The 24,813-nt window shown below is 44.8% G+C and overlaps 1 protein-coding gene across 1 annotated transcript in view; it reads left to right on the forward strand.

The window, feature by feature from the left end:
- The window catches only part of Lama1 (laminin subunit alpha 1), a 131,642-nt gene that overhangs the window by 48,510 nt on the left and 58,319 nt on the right, over positions 1-24,813 (forward strand). The window contains exons 6-21 of the mRNA XM_076549823.1: positions 2,612-2,701; positions 3,102-3,219; positions 4,920-5,098; positions 5,723-5,828; positions 6,649-6,809; positions 7,825-7,965; positions 9,124-9,297; positions 10,967-11,068; positions 11,356-11,567; positions 12,417-12,528; positions 15,133-15,243; positions 18,722-18,849; positions 20,948-21,034; positions 21,826-22,037; positions 23,913-24,019; positions 24,621-24,801. Coding sequence (XP_076405938.1) covers positions 2,612-2,701; positions 3,102-3,219; positions 4,920-5,098; positions 5,723-5,828; positions 6,649-6,809; positions 7,825-7,965; positions 9,124-9,297; positions 10,967-11,068; positions 11,356-11,567; positions 12,417-12,528; positions 15,133-15,243; positions 18,722-18,849; positions 20,948-21,034; positions 21,826-22,037; positions 23,913-24,019; positions 24,621-24,801 — 2,221 coding nt within the window. The remainder of the gene's footprint in view (positions 1-2,611; positions 2,702-3,101; positions 3,220-4,919; positions 5,099-5,722; positions 5,829-6,648; positions 6,810-7,824; positions 7,966-9,123; positions 9,298-10,966; positions 11,069-11,355; positions 11,568-12,416; positions 12,529-15,132; positions 15,244-18,721; positions 18,850-20,947; positions 21,035-21,825; positions 22,038-23,912; positions 24,020-24,620; positions 24,802-24,813) is intronic.

The following is a 24,813-nucleotide window of genomic DNA, read 5'->3' on the forward strand; positions in this document are numbered from 1 at the left end:
GTCCTAAAGATCCTAGTCTGGTTCCACATCCAAGCTTTAGCAACTCTGGCATTTTATTTTTTTTTTAATTTGAAGTGATAAAAGTTGAGAAATATTCAAGAAAACATATAGATTTTAAATGTACAGTTGAGTATAAAAGGCGTGTCAACAAACATTTTTATGTCTCTCGCACCTCTTTGGAGTAAATTACTAGGTTGTGGGACAGTTATATGTGTAACTCAGCTGAACTTGTTTAAAAGCCCATGCCACATTTTAGTCAGACCAGCAACATTGGCGAGCCCTGGGCCAATCACACAACAAATATCCAGAGTTGTCAATCAGGCCCTGGGGGCTGTTGAAACGTTGGGATAGCACTCTGTGGCTCCTCCTGGTAGTGTTTATTTGTATTTCTCTGATGACCAGGGTGAGCCTGTTAAGCTGACTTTTTTGGGGTTTTTTTTTTTTTTTTGGTCCATTTTCATGTATTTTTTGTTCAGACCATATTATGCATATCATCTCATTGAATTTTTCTGTTAACTTTTGAAACTATAACTTTTGATGAACAGAGATTTCATTTTTGGTGAAATCCATCTTAACATATTTTTGGTTCTGTTTTATTTTTAATACTTTCTGTATTCTTTCAAAAAAAACTTGCTTTTGCTGGGGTTCCAAAGATGTTATTTTATCCTTTCTTCTAGCAGCTTTATAGTTCTGGCTTTAGCATTGATAATCCACCGCAAATGAACTTTTGTGTTCGGTGTGAATTTGGACTCAAGGTTCCTCCAGGAAATGTCACCACTCCAGACATAATTGACTTTTGTATGTTCTAGCTGGGTACCATCTGACTTTATTATTCCGAGTCTGTCAACCCATCGATCCAGTGGTCTATCATCATGCCAATAACAAGAATTTAGTTACTACAGCGTTATCTAAATCTCATGGTCAGGTGCTACAGAGTCCAGATTGCTTAGGCTGTTGTAGATTCCTTGAATTCAATTTTAAATCTTTATTTTTTGTATGTACTTTTTGTGTTTCTGTGTAAACATATTCTTTGTGTACGTGTGCCCTCAGAGGCCAAGAACAGGTATTGTATCCACTAGAGCTGGAGTTATAGGCAGCTGTGGATTGCCCAGCATGGACACTAAGAGCTGAAGTCTGGTCCTCTGGGAGAGCAGGAAGTACTCTTAAATGTAACTATTTAGCACCCCCTATATTAGCTTTAAAAATATTAGAATCAGTTAGTTATTGTGGAATATTAGTTTAAGATGTGTTACATCCATTTATGCTGTGGAACATTTGTTAAATGATGCAAAGATGTGTTGCATTCTTTTATGTTGCACTTGTTTAACTCTGTGAAGTTGTGTTACTTTGCCTGTCTAAAACACCTGATGGTCTAATAAAGAGCTGAACAGCCAATAAATAGCTAGGCAGGGGAAGGGATAGGTGGGGCTGGCAGGCAGAGAGGATAAATAGAAGGAGAAAAAGAGAGGGAGGAGGAAGAAAAGGGGGAGAGAGAATGCCAGGTGCCAGCCACTCACTACAGAGTAAGACATAAAGAAAGGCATATAGAATAGAGAAAGGTAAAAACCCAGAGGCAAAAGGTAGACGGGATAATTTAAGTTAAGAAAAGCTGGCTAGAAACAAGCCAAACTAAGGCCAGGCATTCATAAGAAAGAATAAATCTCTCTCGATGTGATTATTTGGGAGCTGGGTCGTGGGCCCCAAAGAGTAGAGAGTAAAATAAATTAATAAAACAAACCAACAACAATTTATTTCTACCCAGAGATAAAAAATGCTGGCTAAGATTTTCATTAAGATTCCATTCTTTGGATCAGTATGGGAAGAATTTTGGAAGACATTTAAACAATATTGAGTCATCCAACCCATAGACTTAGTGGTACTGTCTGCACTTAGGTGGCTCTGCCTTAAGTCCCCTTGATGATATTTTATCGTTTGTTAGTAAAGCTGTTACTCAGAGATGCAAGAAGAAAACAGAGCATATGTGGTATGTGTGTGCAGGAGTGAATGTGCATCATTCGATGCTAGCATGATCATGCACGCAGATGTCATACCAAACAAGTACTAGAATAGCCACTGAGGTTAGCAAGGTAGTCATGCCAAATCAACCAATAAAAGTAAAGCACGTTTCTATATAATGGCAGCGAGCATTGGAAAATAAAGATAGAAAATGTGTTAACAGGAAGACACAAAAGTATGAGGCAACGACGCAAAGTGACGTCAAAGGAAAGACACAGCTCGAGTGCCTCTGAGACTCTCCATCTTGATGATGATGTATCTGCCTTCCTGTGCACCTTGTGCTCACCTCAGTAGTCCTAGGAAATTGAGCAGCGTGAGTTGTGAAGAGGACTGTTTTGGCTAAAGGCCAAACTATGTTGGAAAATTCTTTTAGACCCTCCTAGGTTCTGTTGATGAGCGGACTTGAGCATTCTTGGCTTGAACTAAGCACCAAGGTTCTTTGTGTGTGAAGTAACATTTTCAAATGCACATGTACTTAATTTAGAGTTCCATAAGTCACTCCTGAGCCCAGCTGGTGTTTGTGGGGTGCCATCGTTTTCCTTGCGCCAAAGTAAAAGGGGTTCTCACTTCTGTTTGTAACGCCCCTTTTTCTCAGTATTACTATTCGATCAAAGACATTTCCGTTGGAGGGATGTGCATTTGCTATGGCCACGCTAGCAGCTGCCCGTGGGATGAAGAAACAAAGGTTAGTTCTAGTGTTTTATAGTTACTGAAACCTCAGTATAGAATAATAATTATTCTGTTTTTGATGCTGAAAAATATATTGGTAAACATCAGAAAATCATCAAGCAAATGATGATAAAATCTCTTAATAACTATCTAGTCAGACTGTTGACACGGACTCCCAACGCATCCTTTTAAAAAACATTCTTGCCCATTAACCCATACCTTAGTTGTGTTTGTAGTCAGGTTATGTGTGTATCTTCTCCAGAAGTTAAATGCCTACTTGTTTGATACAGTCCCAGATGCCTCCCTGTAAAGAGCGACCACATACTGTCTTCATGTGATCACTTTTTTTTCCCTTAAATAAAATTAAGAAAAAATACAAGTTTTTAGCTTTCATTTTGTGTCCTTGTTTTGCTCAGCAACTGCAATGTCAGTGTGAACATAATACATGTGGTGAGAGCTGTGACAGATGCTGTCCTGGCTACCATCAGCAGCCCTGGAGACCTGGAACCATTTCATCGGGGAACGAATGTGAGGGTGAGTAGACTCACAGCGTAGAGAGGCAAGACTCCTGCTTTGCATGCTTAAGCTTATAGCATCTTGATTATTATTATTATTATTTTTTCTAGACAGGGTTTCTTTGTGTAGCTTTGTGCCTTTCCTGGAACTCACTTGGTAGCCCAGGCTGGCCTCGAACTCACAGAGATCCACCTGGCTCTGCCTCCCGAGTGAGTGCTGGGATTAAAGGTGTGCGCCACCACATCCTATCGCATCTTGATTATTATGATGATTAGATAACTTGATATTTTTAGAATTTCAAATACTGCCCAAAGCTGCGTATCACCTTGGTGACATTTAAGGGCTACGGGTGTATCCTTATGGATTCACGTTTCTACTTAAGTTACTTTGCCCATGTGTTTGTTTATGGGCTGCAAGTTTGAAGTTGAAATTAATTACTTAGTTATGGCACTGGAAATTGAACCTATATGAGTTCACCATGCTAGGAAATGCCCTCCCATGAGTTACATCTCCAGCCGTAGTCACCTGGGCCAGTGAGTTAGCTAGCTCCACAGGTAAAGGCACTTGCCACCAAACCCAGTGACCTGAGTTTGAGCACTGGGCCCCATGTGGCAGACGGCAGGAACCAACTCCCTTTTTGCTGTGTTTTGATCTCTGCATGCAGCCATGGCCTGCACAGGCCGCCCCCCAAATCCTCTAAAACACACACATACAAATAGTAAATAAAGGTTAAATTAAAAAACAAACAATATTTTACTTTATCTCCCTCCTTCCCACTTTTTACTTCTTGGCATGTTTTTTTTTTTTTTTTCCCCTAAGAATGTTCTATATGAATACATTCCTATTTTCAATGTTTCTTACATGGAAAATGACATAATAATGCATACCATTCAACAGAATTGCTCTCTTTTAGCCATTATGTATTTTTTTATTTAGCTTTTTCCATATGTCTATGTGTATTTTGCCTGCTTGTATGTCTGTGCATCCCTTGTGTACCTAGCATCCAGAAGAGGGCATCAGATCCCCCAGAACTGAGGTTGTAAATAGTTGTGATCTGCTGTGTGGGCATTGGGAATTGAACCTGGGTCCCCTAGAAGAGCAGCCGGTGCTCTTAACACCTGAGCCACCTCTCCAGCCCCCAGAATTGTTTTTTAATTTTGAACCTGGGCTCTACATTTACCAAACAAGCAGACCCACACTCCAAGCCTACCATATCACTTTTTTGAGGGGGAAACAGGGTCTGCTTCTCTAGTTCAGGCTAATGTCAGACCCTGTTCCTCTTCAGCCTCTAAACCGAGATTACAAGTGTGCACACCCAGTACATTTCATTATTTTGATAGCAAGTCCCATTTTTTCCCTCTAGAATATTGCCTTTATCTTTTCAAAAAGCATTTATTTATTTAATGCATATGGGTGTTTTGCTTGCATGTAGTCTATGCCTAGTGTCCAAGGAGGCTGGAAGAGGGCACAGGATCCCCTGAGACTGATGTTAAGGATGGTTGTGAGCCACCATATGGGTGCTGGAAACTGAACCCTGAACCTCTGGAAGAACAGCGAGTGTTCTTAACCACTGAGCCACCTCTCCAGCCTTTGCCTGTATCTTCTGGCATTATTTCTGCTAGAGTAGTAAAGCACAGACACTTACTTCATGGAATAAAGGCTTTCTTTAGGTAGGACACATTATGCGTGTTAACTGCGATATTAAAATATTCTCCTAGAATGCAATTGTCACAATAAAGCCAAAGACTGTTACTATGACGAGAATGTTGCAAAGGAGAAGAGGAGTCTGAACACTGCTGGGCAGTACCGTGGGGGAGGGGTTTGCATCAACTGCCTGCAGAACACCACGGGGGTCAACTGTGAGACCTGCATCGATCGGTATTACAGACCGCACAAAGTAAGTGTGCATCTTCCTGCAGCCCAGCTCCACTGCCCTCAGGGTGGAAAACACACCTCATTAAGTCTTGACCGCTATTCTGAAGGATCTTTTCCTTTCTTTATACTTCACCGTAAGAGTGTTCTTTCAGATTTTTATCTCCTACCGTGGCTTGCTGTCCTGCTCAAAGTGGGAATATGCATGCATTATTATTTAACTTGAATCAGGGTCCTTCGAGCTATATGATTGAAGATAATTCTAGCTATAAATGTACAGACTCGGTTAATAACTAAAGGAGCCACACCTTGTGCATAAGATGCACTCACTCAACCCTCCATTGACTGGTAGGTTCATTGGCAATGCTCAACTCTGGCAGTTATAGATGGCAGAGAGGGAAGGGGAACTGTGGAAACAAGAAAAGATGACACCTTGCTAGTGACACTAACTGCTGTCCCCATCAAAAAGGTGTTTAGAGCCTCTTACTTGGGGACGTTTTATCTTCCTGACACCTACATCCTCCCTTACACAAAATCTCTGCAATAGTCTCACCTGCAACAGGAAGCTGATACCTTGACATTGTGATTATTATTTCAAACCATGCCATTATTCCTGGTGAGGTCATCCAGGACACCTTCTGCCTTTCAGGTATCGCCTTATGACGACCAGCCTTGCCGTCCCTGTGACTGTGACCCTGTAGGGTCCCTGAGTTCTGTCTGTATCAAGGACGACCTCCATTCTGACTTAGCCCATGGTAAGAACTTGGTCTGTTTTTATATGTGCAGTGGATCCAGGGTGTACATGTGGACTGTCAGTGTTGGGTGGAATTATTTCCGGGATGTTTGAGGAGATGACCCTGTGTTGATTCTTTTGTTCACCAAGTATTTATTATCTCCCATATGCATGCAAATTGAGCCATCTGATATGTGGGGCTTTGGGGGGCCACCTCATTCTCTTCCTCTGGCTCCAGGAGGGTCATGTTGTGTGGGCGTCACTATTACAGTTCTTTCTATTATGAGTAATATTTGTTTGGCTACATCACAATTTATATATTTAAGTATTAATTGATGAATGGCTGTATAAAACTTAATATTTCTATTTACTGAGCGAATCTAAAACATTGACTGCAGCTGTGATATGCCCACTCACCCATCATTAGTGGGTAAACCTTGGGTTGATTTGTACCTTCTGGCTGTTATGACTAACAGGGCTGTGAGCATTCGCATAGTTCCTTTCGTGGGTGTGTGTTTTATTTTACTCTGGGATCAGGAGTGGGTTGCAGTATCCCATGGTAGCTCTACCTGTGGGTTTCAATCTCCATGTCTCTCTTTACACCAGCACTGTAGCAAACTGTGGCCTTTTGGCCCATCTGCATGGTGTTTCATTTGAACGGAGAGAGCTGGGGACATTGCATATGTGTCGTCCATGGCTGCGTGAGAGCTCGGAGAGTGCCTTGTTTAGTTAGCTTTACCCGAGATTCTGCTCAAGGAGGGAGGTTACAGTTTGCACTGGCCAGCCCCTGCTTTAAGCCCCGGAACTTCATGTTGAGTCAGTGCTGCTGTTTTCTCCCCCAGGGAAGTGGCCAGGTCAATGTCCGTGTAAGGAAGGTTTCGCTGGGGACAAATGTGATCGCTGCCAGTTTGGCTACCGGGGTTTCCCGAACTGCATCCCCTGTGACTGCAGTACCGTGGGCAGCGTGAATGATGACCCGTGCTCGGAGCCGTGTCTTTGTAAGGTGAGTGTGGAAGTCAGAGAAGCTTGGGGTGTCTTCTGGGGTTCTCCATTCCCCTGGCTCAGATGATCAGGTCTTGCGCAGAACAGAGAGGTTTAAGTAGAAGCGGCGTGTCACAGCAAGCTGGTGCCCTTGGATTTAGACGGGCACCTGGCATCCTCTTTTGTGGCACCTCTGTGACTTCTTAGATGAAACCCAATGCTGCATGCCATTTCCTTGGCATTGGCTTAGTTCTGTAGCATTGTCTTCCAGCTCTGTGTTTGGAGGAGAACCAGGTAAATACTGGATTCCCCAGAACGCTAATGAAATGGAGATCGGTTATCTTGAATTTCTCCTGAGTGAGAATTGTGTAATCATAGGAATGCGTACATGGGGTGCCCGAGGAGGGTCTTATTTGGCCATAGGATATTAATAACCATTTCCCTGGAATTCTTGAGATTTCCTGTTTGTACCTTATGTCTTATTCCCAAGAACGCAGAGTCTTCAGTCTGTGAAAATAAGCCTGGGGTATTTATAAGTAAAACAAATAACCATATAGCCCTCTTTAAATCTTAAAATATTTGTACAAGCAAGGCATGGTTGTGTATGCCTGTGTTCCCAGTGCCTAGAGGGGCTTGAGAAGTGGAGGCCAGCCATCCAGAGCTACACAGTAGACCCTGTCTAAAAAACAACAACAAACAAAAAACTAAAACCAAACAAAATGCAAATATAAATAAATAAGCAAATAGCATTGATTTAATGAAAGATTTAAAACAAAACAAAATTATGTGGTGATCAAGCGCTAACATCTGACACTCGTTCTTGGTCACAGAATCAGACCAGTTGTTGTGGGTTCCCCATTCATAAATATCAACTGTCTGAGGTTTCCCATGTACTGTGACTATTAATTTAACTGACTATTTATTACCTGTTTTTGTATTGTGGCCCTCTCCTTATTGATGTCATTTTCTTCTGTCTCTCTGGATACATTGGCCTCACCAGCTAATCCTTTTTTTTTTTCTTTTAATATAACTTACAGAAAAATGTTGAAGGAGAGAATTGTGATCGCTGCAAGCCGGGATTCTATAACCTGCAGGAAAGAAACCCCCAGGGCTGCTCTGAGTGCTTCTGCTTTGGCGTCTCTGATGTCTGTGACAGCCTCACGTGGTCCGTTAGTCAGGTGGGAGACACCGCGAGTTGGTTAATAATTGGGTCATGGAGGCCATCTGTGGCCATATTAGAAAGCCAGCTTTCCCTAAGCCATTCTCTTCCATTCGGAGAAGCCAAGGCACCGATCCAAGGCGGCCCACTCCTAGAAGCATTGATGCCATGTTTTCGTTCTAATTCGTGGGTTTATTTTCATATACATTTTCTAGTCGAAATAATTGGCTGGAATGGTGCTGTAGAATACCCCTTGTTTCCATTTCTTCTGTAGGACACACTTGGGGTCATGGGAATTTTTCATTTCAAAGAAGCTGGGAGTGGGAGGCATTCCAGTGCTGGGAGTAGAATGAGCACAGATGGCCTGGAATTGTAAGGATAGGCAGGGTGTGGGGTATGGGGCGCTCTGAGGCAAGGAGTTGGAAGTTCAATGTGTGATGCCTGGAGGTTAGGGAGGGGCTACTGGGCTCTGGGCTTAGCCAACTACTGACCATTGTGGTCTCCACGCTGAGGGGACGGGGGAGGGTCTCTCATCACCCCTGGGCAAGTGACAAGTTGGCAGGACAAGGTCTGAGGTTTTTATACACTTTTCATTTGGCTCTAAAGCAGGACTAATAAAGAAAGGATAATTAGAAATAGGAAGATACTTTAGTCATGACATTTATAGATTGAACACCCCTCAGCTAAGATGCTGGGGAGTAGAAGCATTTTGGATTTCCATTTTTGAATATATATATTCAGTCTTATCTCATGTACAGCTTATCCACATAGTCTGACTACAGGTTTTGCATCATGTTTTGGGTACACCTGTTTTATGACTCAAGTGAGGTCAGGTTTCCATTTGTGACTCTAAGAATTCTGGATTTGGGGACATTTGTAGATGAGGGATATTGAATTTGTAGTAGTCTGTTTGTTTTTATTAAATATCTACACTATGTAACTGTGATCTGCATGGTTGTGCTCTTCAGTTGTGTGTAACTGATGTGGGTTGCCTGCATTCTTTGACTAGTGGGAAGTCTCTCATTGTGTTTCAGTGATGACAGCCCTGTTAGCTCTGTCTTGAGCATAAACTCATTCTCTCTCTCTCCCCTTGTTGAAAAGATATTTATACAGGACTGGATAGCATCTAAGATGACCTTCATGCCATATTCTAAAGTCCTTAAATTTTTGTTTTAAGGTGACCAATATGTCAGGGTGGCTGGTCACTGACTTGATCAGCCCAAATATGATCCGGTCTCAGCAGGATGCACTGGGTGGGCGTCATCAAATCAGCATCAACAACACGGCTGTCATTCAGAGGCTGAGATCCACGTACTACTGGGAAGCTCCTGAGGCCTACCTCGGAAACAAGGTGTGTGTGTGGGGGGGGGGGACAGTGTCCTACTAGAAATCTCAGGGAACACCAAGAACTCAAAGCACACTTCCTGGCCACAAGTTTGCTCGTGTTTGCAGCCACTGTGCATACCACACTGAGCACTGAGCACTAGATCCCTTCCACCCTTATGGACCCTATATTACAATATCCCATCCTCTGCTCTTCTGCCTCTGGTTCCTCAGTCTTGTGAATCTCGTTCTCTTCACCATCACTGACTTTCTCCTTTATTCCTCTGGGTCCTTGAATAAGTCAGACTTTTACGGAGTGTTAGCAGCAGACTGCCCAGGGGCCCATGGCACAGTCCAGGACACCTAGGAGAAGGCTCCTCCAGGGGAGTGTCTGCTCTGCTCCCTGTTTCTACATCCAGACAAACCGATATGCATGTAAAGGTCACAGAGGACCAAAATAATGCCTATTTTAATTTAAAGAAAATGCAAGACAACGATCTACAGCATTGATTGCCCAGAGAGTTGATTTCTAATGTCCTCTCATTAGTGTTTGGTTCCCCCTCACCACTGAATTATGCCCCATCTCTCCAGATTCTGACTGATAAGTAAATATACCCAGGGGGTCTGTTTAAGTAACTCTGGTTTGTTTTATGGTGACCCTGTACCCTCATAATAGACTTATCTTGTAGTTTGGTAAGCATCTAGTTAATGTTATTTCTATTTTTTGTCTAATTTGTATAGACATATATGTATATGAATATATAGAGAATGAACTGCTGCCTGTCTGTCTATTGATCTTTCTGTTTGGGGAACAGACTATTACTTTGCATCCCTGGCTGGCCTCGAATTTCCACTCCTGGCTCAGATTCCTGAGTACCAGAGGTATAAGTGTGCACTTACACACATGGCCTAACTCGTAGATTATAATTGTACAATATTTTCTATTATAGGATCTTATCACCAGAGAGCTTTTTTTTTAAAAAAATAAAAGTCAGATTTCATAATTGTATGGTTGTAGTCTGAATTTTAGGACATAGTCCCTAGGAAGAAACTCTCCAATACACATTAGTTGTCCCTAGCATACATTGACGGACATCCCTAATACATTGACAGACACTTCTAGTATACATTTAAAGAAAAAACAATTAAGAGAGCTTCCTTTAAATGACATATCTAGTAAGCTTGGCATGAAAAGGTCCATGTAAGTGAAATAAATATGGCTGCCAAGATGGCCCAGCAGGTAAAGGTGCTTGCTCCTGAGTCTGACCCGAGTTCAGTCCCCAGGATCTGCACGGTTAAAGGAGAGAACCGGCCTCCACAAGTTGTCCTCAGTCCTCCACACCCATGCCACAGCACATACACAAGCAAATGTGTTCAAAATTATTTTTAAGATTTATTTATTTATTTTACCTTTGACTTTTACCTTGAGGACCCTGAGGAATATATATATATATACACACACACATATCCATACACACACACACACATATGTGTATATAAAACTTTCTTCTGCAAATGTCAAGGATTTCCTCATCATGCTCATATCCACTAAATAGTATCTAATATGCCTTTAGTGTGAATTTCCCCCCTTATCACCATCAGGATGGACATATCCAGGTGGATCCTAGCAACAGTTTCATCTGACTTAAGGCTATAACTATTGTCCCCTGGTCCTCACGCTCACTGTGCTCTTCCAGCTGACGGCATTTGGCGGGTTCCTGAAGTACACAGTGTCTTACGACATTCCGATGGAGACAGTCGACAGTGACCTCATGTCTCATGCTGATGTCATCATCAAGGTGACTGATTTGCATTGATTTGATGTAGAGCTTGGGGTCTGGTGGAGTGGCACACACATGAACACGTACGTGTGTATGTGTGTGTGTGTGTGTGCCATACATGCACAACTGCACATACACACAATATAAAAAAAATACAGTTAACTGCCCCTTCTCTAGTAACTTTGGATTGGGTCATGTACTCCATTACATGTTTGCTGTAAGAACTTGTTTGCGGGATACAGAATTTCAATTTTTGGTCACTAAGTTGCATTACAAATGCCTTTCCTCTCGGTTTCCTATGCTAGGGAAATGGGCTTACTCTGAGCACACAGGCTGAGGGCCTGTCCCTACAACCCTACGAGGAGTACTTCAACGTGGTTAGGCTCGTGCCTGAGAACTTCCGGGACTTTAAAACCAGAAGGGAGATCGACCGTGACCAGCTCATGACCGTCCTGGCCAATGTGACACACCTGCTGATCAGAGCCAACTATAATTCTGCCAAAATGGCACTCTACAGGTGTGTACTGAAAGGAAGGAAGGAAATTGCTACAGAGGTACTTGGAGATAGGTCATCTTGTCTTTAGTGTTACCTATGTCAAAAGTAATATACATATGAGAGATACAGTTCAAGGAAGTAGGTGTGTTGAAACTGCTTTCACGAAGGTAATGTTGCAGACACTAGACGTCCATAATGACACATGTGTCTGATAGGAAACAGACGATTTTAGGTTCAGGAGCCTTCAGGGGCAATGCTTCCAAGCAGTGCTTAATGAGTGACCAGCTCCTGAACCATTTTGCCTCCCTGGCCCTTCTCTCCCTCCCTCTCCCCTTCCTTCCTTCTCTCCCTTCAGTCCTCTGGTGCCAATGGCCTTGGCTTTGCACGGTTATTTGAGCTACTGAATCCATCCTTGGTCATTTGGTTGCCTTGAGGAGGTCAGTGTGTGGAGACCAAGTAGAAAATTGGATGCTGCTAAAGCAAACCTGGGGAAATCCAGGGGAGGATTGTCTCTGAATTCACGATGAGGCAGCTGGTCTTGGGTGGCGGCGAGGTGTGTGTGTGTGTGTGTGTGTGTGTGTGTGTGTGTGTGTGTGTGTGTGCGCGTGTGTGTGCGCGCGCGCGCGCATGCTTCCATCAGAGCTTTCCCTTGGCAGCCTGTGGGCAGTGGCACTTCTTAGAAACAGCTGTGGGAACCCTCCCACAGGATAATGGTGGCTGCCAGAGTGCCTGGTGGAGACTCTCCAGGCACTCAAAGACACCACTTGTCCATTTCCTTTAAACTAAACCTTTTAGGAGCCTGTCTTCCATGAAGGGTGAGAGGTCTCTTGCAAGTATAGGAGCAATCTAATGTCCCTTGTCTGTTTGCAGGCTGGATTCTGTCTCTCTGGACATAGCAAGCCCCAATGCTATAGACTTGGCAGTAGCTGCTGATGTGGAGCACTGTGAATGTCCCCAAGGCTACACGGGGACCTCCTGTGAGGTACTGCTGGCCTCTGCCGGTCTCCTCCTCTTTTTAATTTCCAAAGGGGGAAACTTGCATGCTGAAGTTGATATGATGAATGTTTGCATTTTAGCTTTTAAAAACTTGCATGTGGCTTAGACTTTATTAAATTATGGGCTACTGGGCATTATATTGTTTTTAGAGTGCATTCTACTCTTGCAAAGGACCTAAGTTCGATTCCCAGCACCCATATCTGGTAGTTCATTACTGCGTATAACTCCAGCTTGAGTTATAAGGTGCAATGAGGGGGATCTGATGCCTCTGGTCTCTGTCAGAACACACATATACACATCCATGCAATGCCCTCTCACATGATTAAAAACAAAAAAATAATTAGATTCCTCAACAGGAGTTGACTGACATACCTTGAAGTTCCTGGACGCCATGCAGCTTTCTTGCCTCAGTCAACAGGAAACTTGCAGTGCTTATGACTGAATGTGCATCTCTAAGAAATATCAAACTTGATTATCTGAATATTTGCAGTCACACCTGTGAAAGACCAGCATAACTTTGCATAAGCCAGAGCCATCTTGAGGTCATGTAGTCCTCTGGCTAGTTTACTTTAGCTGTCTGGACCTTACATGGCAGCACAGGTTCAGCATCCATGAATTGAATCAACCTCTGAGTGGGTATATTCCCCATTGATAACATAGCACCTTCACCGAGTGTGTGCAGACCTTCTCCATATTATCCCCAATGATAACATTGCACCTTCACCGAGTGTGTGCAGACCTTCTCCATATTATCCCCAGTGATAACACTGCACCTTCACCGAGTGTGTGCAGACCTTCTCCATATTATCCCCAATGATAACATTGTACCTTCACCGAGTGTGTGCAGACCTTCTCCATATTATCCCCAGTGATAACACTGCACCTTCACTGAGTGTGTGCAGACCTTCCTTCTCCATATTATCCCCAGTGATAACATTGCACCTTCACCCAGTATGTACAGACCTTCTCCATATTATCCTTCAATATCCATTGAAGGTCCTTGAGCCAATTCCCCACAGAGATGGAGAAAGAACTTTCTTTCTCTTTTTCTTTCTTTTCTTTTCTTTTTTTTTTTTTTTTCTGAGACAGGGTTTCTCTGTGTTGTTTTGGTGCCTGTCCTAGGTCTCGCTCTGTAGTTCAAGATGTCCTCAAACTCACAGAGATCCATCTGCCTCTGCCTCCTGAGTGCTGGGATTAAAGGCATGCACCACTGCTGCCCGGCAAGAAATGACTTTCTATAAAGATGAGTTTATACGTTATCAATAAAAATATTGAAATTTGGGCAGACTAGATGGCTCAGCCTGTAAAAGTGCATGCTGCCCAATCTGAAGGTCTGAGCTTGATCTCTGGGATCCACATAATGGGAGAAGAAAATTGCACATGCTTGCACACACACACACACACACACACACACACACACACACACACACGATATATATGTTACAAACTACTATCTTAAAGTTACCTATTGTGAAAGAGGCCAAACCCAAGCCTTCTGTTCCCACATCTCTTGAAGAGACTCATGAACTGGCTTACAAAAGGCCAAGCCCTTGGCATCCGGATGTAACAAGGTCTTGGAGATGGGCACAGCCACCTTTGAGTTATCCCAAGGACCCACCAGGTGCTGCGTAATGGCATCCTGAATTTTCTGTCTGTAAAGCAGACATTGCTAGAGATGCCTTGAGAGCCAAATGCACGACTGTGCAGAAGCGGATGACTCCCCTTGTAAGTGGGAGCAGTGTGTGTCCTTGGACGCCCACATGGCCTCTCTGGCTCGATCCCACAGAAGGCACACCTGGGCTCTTCGTAATGATGCTCTGTGACCCAGGCCTGACCTTGAACACATTCAGTGTTTGATGGCAGCCTTTAACGCTTTGTAAGCAAAGGAGGTGGCGGGTGGGGAGCGGGGGTGGGGGGATTGAATGAAAAGAAATCCTCTAATGGAAAACAGAGAAGAGAGGATTCCATCAGTGCTAGTTGAGGATTGGTGCTGTGGTCTCCATGAAGGGCCAGTGCTGACCCAGGGTATAGCCTTTAAGGTCCTGTGTGCATGATTCCACTTCAAAGGGAAACATGTGGAGCCTTACCATGTGGGTCTCCAAGACCAGCTCCTTGGGCCTTCTAGCAGCATATTAGGGTGGCCAGCAAGTTGAGGACATGCTTCTAGCTGCCTACAGGTAGTCTGAGTGCAATGTTTTTGCACTCATCTATAAATATATATTTACAGAACTACATACCAAATATGTTAAATGTATGTGAAATATACTCACCCACTGAATACATTAAATAGATACTAAATAAACTTGTGTTAAACGGGCTGGCTGCACAGTTCAGTAAGTTTACTGAAAGGCACTGGGTTGCACACATAAAGTGGATGTGTTTTAGGACATGGAAATAGTGTGTTAATTAAAATGTTTGAACATTGGAAAGGAAAAATATTTCCCGACTTGTGGGAAATCAAGCGGTTCACTTTTCAAGTGCATTGGAAAGAAGATAGATTGTATAATAGGTGAAGCCACACATTGCCTGATACACATGCAAGGCCACATTTCAGGAGCACAGACTACAGACTGGTGTCTCTCTCTTGCAGTCCTGCCTCCCCGGCTATTACCGAGTGGATGGGATACTCTTCGGAGGAATCTGTCAGCCCTGCGAATGCCATGGCCATGCCTCCGAGTGTGACATTCATGGGATTTGCTCTGTGAGTTTATTGCTGACCTTGTACGGCCCTTGCCCTAACTTAGTGTTTGCCATGTGTCGTGGGTAGTGGCTGCCCACCTCACCTTGGACTCGGTAGATGCTAAATTCACATCCGTGTCTTCAGATACCTCCCGTTTTTTTTTTTTTCATTAACCTACTTCACACAGTGTTTTAGTGGGATGAGTTGAGCATCTTTAATCTGAAAATCCAAGTTCTGAAGCTTGTTGACCTGTGACCTCCCATCACAAAGGAGAAGTCCCACACCCATTCTTTTGTGATGACTCAGTCAAAACACTTGCCTACTAAAATTATTGTACATCTTTACTTTCAGGCTGTGCGTATAAGGCATACACAAAACATAAATTAGTTGTCATGCTTAGAATTAGGTTTGATCCTCAAGATACTACTAATATATATTGTATATATACATATAATATATATATATACTATATGCAAATGTACATGCAAATGCTAAAACCTTCAAAATTTGCAAACCCAAAGTACAAGTAGAATCATAAAACATGATAAAATCACATTGTGCCATATGTAAATTTATAGTTAGTTCAGCTAAATCCTACAAACAAGAACCTCTTTCATGAGCAGCGTGGGTTGGAACAGGGCTTAACAAACACGGTCAATCTTGAGTATGAACTTTGGGGCCGGCAGAGGGCAATACTTGCCCAAGTACAACCAGGAATTCCTTCTTCCCTTCTGCCTTTAAGGAGGCCACCCTCACCCTCTGTGCTGAGATGGATTCACTGCTCAGGGAGTGTGAAGTGTGGTTACTAATGACCCGTGCCCTGTTGTCTGGCCAAGGAAACCCCAGCCTCGTGTTCTTTAACAAACAAGATTGACTGAGTCACAGGACTACGGAAAACTAATTCTCAGGCCCCAGGAGAAGCCACAAAACCTGGCGTCCTGGATTGTCTGCTTTCTGGTTGTTCACTGAGCAAACCTTGGTTTGTTCTGTTCACATCTCTATTCTAGACACTAATCACCCACGGCAACTGCATGAAGTGTCATCGGCTGGGTGTCTCAGTCCCTCTGGGATGGCTTTCCTTCAGAACCTGGCTCCAGTGCCTGGGGGAGGGGAGTTGTTGCTCTTTTCACATGTCTTCTGTCATGTGGGTCTGCCAGCCCCCACCTACCCTTAGCCCCGGACTTCCTGCCAACATTTGGGGGTGGCCAGTGTATTGAGGATGCATTTCTAGTGGGTAGCATAGTTAGAGATAGTCTGTATATAAAGATTCCTTGTGCTTCTGTAAAGTAATTGCGGAAATATGTATCAAATAAGTTAAATGCGTATGAACTGTACTCATCTACCATATACATTAGATACCATAGGAACTGATGTTAAATGAGCCGCATATATTTAGTATGTCTGGTAACTACTGTCTTATGCTCCACTTCTAATACATAATTTCTGGAGCTGTAAACACTTTTTAGAAACTGTTTTAGACTTAGAGGGAAGCCACAGCATACTAGAAAGGCTCTTGTTGTTTTTGTTTAGGTTTCTCTTGCTGTGAAGAGACACCATGACCATGGCAACTCTTATAAAGAAAAACATTTAATGGGGTGGCAGCTTACAGTTTCAGAGGTTCAGTCCATTATCATCATGGCAGGACATGGGTAGCATGCAGGCAGACATGATGCTGGAGAAGGAGCGGAGAGTTCTACATCTTGATCTGTAGACAGCAGGAAGTGAACTGTATCACTGGGCATAGCTTGAGCATAGGAGCCCTCAAAGCCCACCCCCACAGTGACACACTTCCTCCCACAAGGCCATACCTACCCCAACAGGCCTCAGTTCCTAATAGTATCACTCCCTATGAGCTTATGGGGGCCAATGACATTCAAACTACCACACTTGGGGAACTTGGCCAGCATCCGAACACTAAAATCTCACATTACGGTGACATTTGGGCTGGTGCCACGCCATTCACTAAACCACGTGCTCTGTTCCCATTCCATCAGTGTTTCCGCTCCTGTGTCCCTTCCTTCTTCTCTTCAGTGATAGCTCACACTTTCTAGGACTCTTAAAGGATGCTAGACCCTGTGCTGAATGATCTCAGCTAGGATTTGTCTCATCTGATGCTTCCCTGTGATTTCACTGGGACTGGACATGGGGACACAAGGAAATAATACACCTTCTCAGAGCATCCAGGGGACCATGACATCACTGAGTCTGCTTCTGGGGAGGCCAGCCAGAGTGTTTCTGATGAAGGATAATCCACACGCACCACGCTGCAGCCTCAGCAAATGTTGCCACTTTCTCTAGTCACACCTGCTGCTGGGTAGACTCTTTCATTTATCTGGGAAAGGGTTAATTTTGCCTCCAATTTCGAACCCTTGTTTCAAATGAGAAGTTTCCTGTGAACAGTTTGACTTTGTGCCTTATTATATGTGTTATTTTCTTTTTCTTTTTTCCACTGCCTGTCTGGCTCAGGGTTTGCTGACTTGGCGATAACTTGGGGTTTGCTGAGCTCCTAGACTTAGTGGGTTTGTAGTTTTACCACCTGTTTTTAAAAAGCCCTGAATTTGGAAATAATTTTAATCTTACCCCCAAATTCTTTTATTCAAGAACAAAAGTCATGATGCCTACCATTTACCCCAAATCTCATATGGTTTGTGGTTCCACATCTGCTTTATTCATCCCACATCTGTCTCACCATGTTGTGACTGGTCTAGCCAATCAGATCTCGAAACTAAGGAGTACATTTGAATGCACTATGGCCAGTTATCCTTAAGCCTGTCAGTGTGCATACCGTGAGAACAAAGGCCTTAGTGCATTCATAACCTGGCGTGAGTTGAGTGTTAATACTCTGCTTTTATAATCTACCGTCCATGTTTTAGTTTTGTCCACTTAGACAGCTGTGTCCCGTATTTCCACAGTCCTATACATTAAAAACAAGCAAACAGAAACGTCAGTCCAGGTTCCAGAGATGACTCGTGGGTTAAGAGCAAGTCCTCCTTCTCCAGTTGACCTCCCAGCAGGTGGCTCACAACTTCCCTGTAAATTCAGCCCCAGGGGATCCGATGGCATCTTCTGATCTCTGTAGACACCTGCACACACGTGTGAACACATCCACACAGAGACATACTTACATCTATGCATAGTTAAAAATGTAGACCTGTCAGCCGGGCGGTGGTGGCGCACGCCTTTAATCCCAGCACTCGGGAGGCAGAGCCAGGCGGATCTCTGTGAGTTCGAGGCCAGCCTGGGCTACCAAGTGAGTTCCAGGAAAGGCGCAAAGCTACACAGAGAAACACTGTCTCGAAAAACCAAAAAAAAAAAAAAAAAATGTAGACCTGTCAGTCTGGAAACAGGTAATTCTTCCCTCTATCATTCAGGGCTCATGTGCATTTTAGCATGTAACCTGTCCTTGCTTTCATTTTCACTTGAAATCCAGCTTGTTAGTGGATGAATCTGAAAATCCTCTCAGTCTGAACTGACTCATCTTGTCATGCGTATGACCTAGGCATGTACACACAACACCACAGGAAATCACTGTGAGCAGTGCCTGCCCGGCTTCTACGGGAGACCTTCACACGGGACGCCAGGGGACTGCCAGCCCTGTGCCTGCCCTCTCTCCATTGACTCCAACAAGTAAGTCTCAGCCTCCGCTAGCTGGTTCTGGCTAGTGTGGCCAGATCCCTGCTGATGTGCGTTCTCAACACCAGGCAAGACTGTGTCCCATGTGTTGCTTGTCATGAGTGACAACTGAATCAGATGAGAGACCGAGAGGGAGAGCGTTCTTCTTATTAAACACCTGGTTTATTTAATAACATGAGGGGAGGTGTGTAAGAGCAAGGATACACACACACTTTTCTCCTCTTGTCCCATGTCTGCCCTGAGTCTTTCCAAAGAATACACTTGGTGGTCAAGACAATGATCAATATGACATTGTTCTCAGGTTTGATGAGGTTTGATCAGATGATTGAATTGTGAAAATATGAAGCTAAATGTATTCACTGAGTCAACAACTTTATATTACATGTCTGCTGTAGACTGGGTATCAAAGCAGGCAATCTAAACAGCAAGCTTTCCACCAATGGCTGCTGGTCCCAGGCACTCAGGGTGGTCAAGATTGCAGTGGAGGCCAGTCAACCTGATAGTGGGAGTGGGTGGGTTGAGGGATGAGGCTAGAGATGCTCTGGTCTCAGATAGGATGGAAAGGGACTCATCAACCAGAAGGAACTGAGTATGCAAGGCAGGATACCATAAACACCCCCTCTCTGTGTTTGAGAAATTACAGGTGATCCTGAAGGAGAAAGCAGGATGTGTGTGGAAGAAGATCTTTCCAGAAAAATCCTTATATTCATGCTGGGGCCTGTGAATCCTACAGGGCCATAGTTTGAAATCAAATTTTCCCTCTTCTTATTCCCCTCCCCTCGTCCCATATTGATAATCTTCCTCTACCCATTATCAGTGACTTCCCTCCACAGGATTTCTACTTGAAACTCTGGTATATAGGATAATACTGTTTTAGACACTGCTGCTGTCATGAAATCCTTGAAGCTAGGTCACTTAAGAAGAAAAGACATTCACGTAGTTCATTCTGGAGGTTCAGCTTCTCCTAAGAGCCTCGAGGTGATGACATTGTAGTAGTGGCACATATGTGAGAGAGACAGGTCACATGGCACAGAGGGACAGGTCACATGGCACAGAATGAGATTGAGGATTGGGTTGACTCTTTTGTAATAGCTCGCTCTCTTGAGAACTAACATAGAGGCATCATAAGGACCTTAATACTTTCCAAAGGCAGTGCCCCAGTGACCCTACCTCCATTTCTCAGCATCAGCACCATGGGAGGCAAACTTTATGCATAGGAAACTGAGGAACAAACTCAAGCCATTCCAAAATGATGGTAGAGACAGTTAATAATTACTCATGATAAAATGGTGAGATACTGTCAGCCTTCATTGTTTAGACCCCTCCAGAACTTCTGCAAGCAGTGTGTGTGTATGTCTGTCTGTCTATCTCTTTCTCTCTTGTCTGTCTCTCTCTGCATCTCTGTCTGCCTGACTCTCTGTGTAGTGGGTAGCTGACAGAGAAAACTTTCCAGCTACATCTCTCTTTCTCTGTGTCTCTTTCTCTCTGTGTATGTCTGTCTGTCTTTCTATCTCTTTTTCTCTTGTCTCTCTCTCTGCATCTGTCTGTCTAACTCTCTTTCTCTGTGTCTCTCTGTGTGTGTCTGTCTGTCTTTCTTTCTATCTCTTTTGTCTCTCTTTACCTCTCTGTCTGTCTGTCTGACTCTGTGTGTGTGTGTGTGTGTGTGCCTGTGCAAGTGTGTGTGTGTGTGTGTGTGTGTGTGTGTGTGTGTGCCTGTGCGAGTGTCCAGAGGAGCTATCTTTAGAGCTTGAAAGATCAGTGCTAACAAACCACAGCAGAAAGAGGGAGCTAATCCAAGTAGGCTTCTTGGAGGAAGCAACGTGGAACGAGGCAATGAGGATGAAGCTGTTAGTGGTCAGAACAGATGGGCAGAGGTGGGGAGATGTGAGTGCACTGTGAGCCGAAGGGCGGAGAGGGGGAATGCAGTAGATGATGAATGATGGACAAAGGAGGCTGACGGGTGGGCTAAAGGCTGAGAGAGAACCTGTTCAACATTCGTTTAGGCAGATGGATCCAAAAATAACTGTTTTAAATATTTAGAAATGAGCAGTATCCACTGGAAAAAACACATTTCTTTCCAATGTTTTGACAGTTTCAGCCCCACCTGCCACCTCACTGATGGAGAGGAAGTGGTCTGTGACCAGTGTGCCCCGGGTTACTCAGGAGCCTGGTGTGAGAGGTACTTTGTGGCCCTCCAACCCCCGTTTTCCCAAAGCAGCCTTAACGATTTCAAAAATCCAGTCCAAAGTTGATATTTTCTTCTTAAATATCTACAAATCTTCAATGTTGATTGCCACCTAGCAGTTGCCCAAGACCCTGTAGATATGGTGTGATAATTCAATGTATGTATACAATGTGTAGGGGTGGACACTTAAAAGGTATAGCTTTAAGTGTGGCCTTGGCATCTTGGTGCATGACTGTTATTTCCTAAGACCATGGAGAAAAGCAGGATGCCCATGGAGAGAACAGTGTTCCATCTCCCAGAGTGCATCTGTGTTCACAGCAAAGATGATAGGAGAAGGCAAGGCGGGGTCAGTAGTTATGGTCCTCATGTGTCTAACTATTCCGTTGGCCGGACAACAGTTAGGACATCGGTGGTTTGATTTAAGAATCATCTTCTGGCACCCCAAAGCCAGCCTTGTGTTTTCCCACATGGGAAGCCTTGGAGGTCTGCCTTGCTTCAGCTTGTCAAGGGCTGGGAGGCATCCTGAGTGGCCAGGGGGAGGTCAGAATGGGCTCTGGACGTGACTGCACCTCCTCTGGATTTATGTTTGTTTTTGTCCTGCTCCCATTTCACAACAGGCGAGGAAGATTTGTGACTGTCTGGCTGGGGAGTCCCCTCTTTTCCATTGCAAATCTTAAAGAGAAAGAGCCAGCCTGATTTATTAGCCAACCAGGGAGTCCCTGGCTAGTGGGGTAATATCTTGAGCCACCTTATTTATTAGAGTCTGCTTCCCATCCTGGATACAGATGTGCAGACGGTTACTATGGAAACCCAACAGTGCCAGGGGGAAGCTGTGTACCATGCGACTGCAGCGGCAATGTCGATCCCTTGGAGGCCGGCCACTGCGACTCTGTCACGGGAGAATGCCTGAAGTGCTTGTGGAACACAGACGGGGCCCACTGTGAGAGGTGTGCAGACGGCTTCTATGGAGACGCCGTGACTGCCAAAAACTGCCGCGGTGAGTGAGTGAGCAATGTGCGCACGGTGGTTGTATCTTTGTCAGAAGGACTCGGCCTCGAGGAGACCTTGTCTTGAACGTGTCTGGTGTACTAATGGCTGAACGTGTCGGGTGTACTGATGGCGGGTCCCCTGTTGGTCAGGTGTAGAGCTGATACTCCATTCCTCCCTTTGTGCTCCACAGTGGCTTGATTAGCTGTTATCTCTGAAGGTCAGAAGTTTAGAAAATACCGATCCTTCGTTATCAGGGGCGAGGCTTTCTAAAGCGTGGTCGGGGAGTATCCCAGCAGTCTGCTCGTGCACGGCCTGACTCTGATTTGCTAAGTTCTGTTTGGAGCCTTGAACTTAGGGATGACATTCAACCACTCACTGGGCCAGTCAGTTTCATGGGCCCGAGGTGATCGAGCTTGGGGGCTGATACCGGGGCCCTTGGCATCTGTGCTTCTGCACAGGTCAGACAACTCTTTGTTGTTGGAGAGCTGCAAACAGGCATACAATGTGCTTGGATCAAATCCACCCAAACCCTCCCCTCCAACTCCCCCATCCCCTCCAACTCCCCCATCCCCTCCAACTCCCCCATCCCCTCCAACTCCCCCATCCCCTCCAACTCCCCATCCCCTCCAACTCCCCATCCCCTCTAACTCCCCCATCCTCTCTAACTCCTCCCATCTCCCCACCACTTCCCCCCCACAATTTAATGCGCTCTGTTTTTAAACCACTGAGTGCATTTGGTGCTGCTACTACTACTATATGGATGGAGTTGGGGCCATCCACTGAATCACGGACAGAGAAAAGGGCGCTGTATCTCGTAAGCAAAGGAACCTTCTAGTAGCCATGGACTGCCAATAGCTCCTCAGCACCATGGGTCCCCTCTCTGGTTCCTGCTGCAGTTTCTGCTGCCTCGATCTGGTGCAGGTCTTGTTTTTGCACAGTCTTAAGGAAGGGATGCATGAGGGAATAATAATGCCACTTAGATATTTTGATAATTCCAGGGAAGTGTTGGTCTTACATTATGGCATAGAGACAAGGTGGTGCCAGCCATACAGAAAAAAGAATTGTAGATACATATTAGGAGATAAAATCAATCATGACATTGGCCATCACCCTGAACCTCAGTAACATGGACACCTTCATTTAACATACAGGGAGTGAGAGGTCTGTGGGTCAAATTCTGAAGAAAGAGCCTGTAAGATGAGTACTAAAACTCTATCACTGAGTTTAACCCTTGCGCTCTCCTAGAGACTCTGAAAAGTGACACACTAGGAAATAAGAGACGGGGGGGGGGGGGGGGGGGGGGGGGCAGGGCACAAAAAGAGTTGAGTTTGATGGACATACTAAGAGGAAGGGAGGGATAGGGAAGAGGAAAGCTGGTAAAGAGATATGCCTTCAGAATGATAGGGTGGGGGAGAGGGAGAGGGGAGAGGGAGACCTCAAACCAGAGTGCATCCATCTATGTGTTGATTGGGACAGGCTGTGTGCTGAGGTTCGGAGTCATGTGCAGAGGCAGGCTATGGAATGAAAGAGTAGTTCCCTTCGAAAGAGCAGTCTTAAGGATCTCAGGATCTCAGGCAAAGCTGTGGCATTGCCCACATGTACCAAAGAAGACAAGGCTGGAAAGAAGCCAGGTTCTTAGGCGAGGTAGGGTTAGCTCAGACGCTGATCCCAGCCCTGTCTCAGGCCCTCAAGTCTCTGGTATCCAGGGCCAACGTCCCTCTGCTGTGGTTGCTTCACAAACTGTCTGGGCTCTCACTGTGAAGTTTGTTAGCTCTGTGATCTGGCATGGTGAATGTTTAAGCCTTTTCCTTTGGGAATTAAAAGGATTTTACTGTAACCACAGTTTTTTTAAAAAAAGCATTATGTGTCTTGTGTGTCCTAGCCTGTAACTGCCATGAAAACGGCTCCCTTTCTGGTGTGTGCCATCTGGAGACTGGGCTGTGTGACTGCAAACCTCAGGTGACAGGCCAGCAGTGTGACCAGTGCCTGGTAAGACATTTACTAATCATTGCAGGCTATTCAGTTGTTTACCAGTGTTGTGTGTTGACACTTAACCTGAGTTCACGGGAGCTTGAATTCATATGGGATGAGTTCACTCTTGGCCAATCTGTGCAGTACCTTCCTATTGGTTGAAGTATTATGGCAACTCCACATAGTTAAAAGGGACGTTTGTTTTGTGGGGTAACTTATAAGTGAAGGGATAGGTTACAGGGTCTAGGAAAGGTGTGGCGCAGTCCAGCAGTGTTCTCTGGAGAAATCTGCTCAGTCTACATCCACTGTCCAGGATCCAGGAACCAAGAGAGCCTGCACATCTGGATCTCTGGTCTTAAGGGCTCCTTTTTGGCCCCGCCTCATAGGCATGACAGTTACCGGAAGCCTCAATAGGGGTAGTACTTCCAGGTCAAAGCTGGAACAGCTACCCACTACACCTTCCCATCTAGAGAGCCTGCGTGCAGTGTGCTTGGGAACAGACGTGGACTGAGAACATGATGATTCTGTGGAGCGTCTTGTATGTGAGATGAGAACTCGGAGAACACTGCAGTGTGTGTATGGGCTACTAACCTATGATTCTTCCTCTCTTGTGGCATAGCCTGGCTATTATGGGCTGGACACAGGGCTTGGCTGTGTACCCTGTAACTGCAGTGTGGAAGGCTCCACATCAGACAACTGCACAGAGGAGGGCCAGTGTCACTGTGTACCAGGCGTCACTGGGAAAAAATGCGACAGGTGTTCACACGGCTTCTACGCGTTCCGGGATGGTGGCTGCACATGTAAGCTCCTGA

Source organism: Peromyscus maniculatus, chromosome 13 (genome assembly GCF_049852395.1).
Source record: "Peromyscus maniculatus bairdii isolate BWxNUB_F1_BW_parent chromosome 13, HU_Pman_BW_mat_3.1, whole genome shotgun sequence".
In the NCBI taxonomy this organism is placed as follows: domain Eukaryota; kingdom Metazoa; phylum Chordata; class Mammalia; order Rodentia; family Cricetidae; genus Peromyscus; species Peromyscus maniculatus.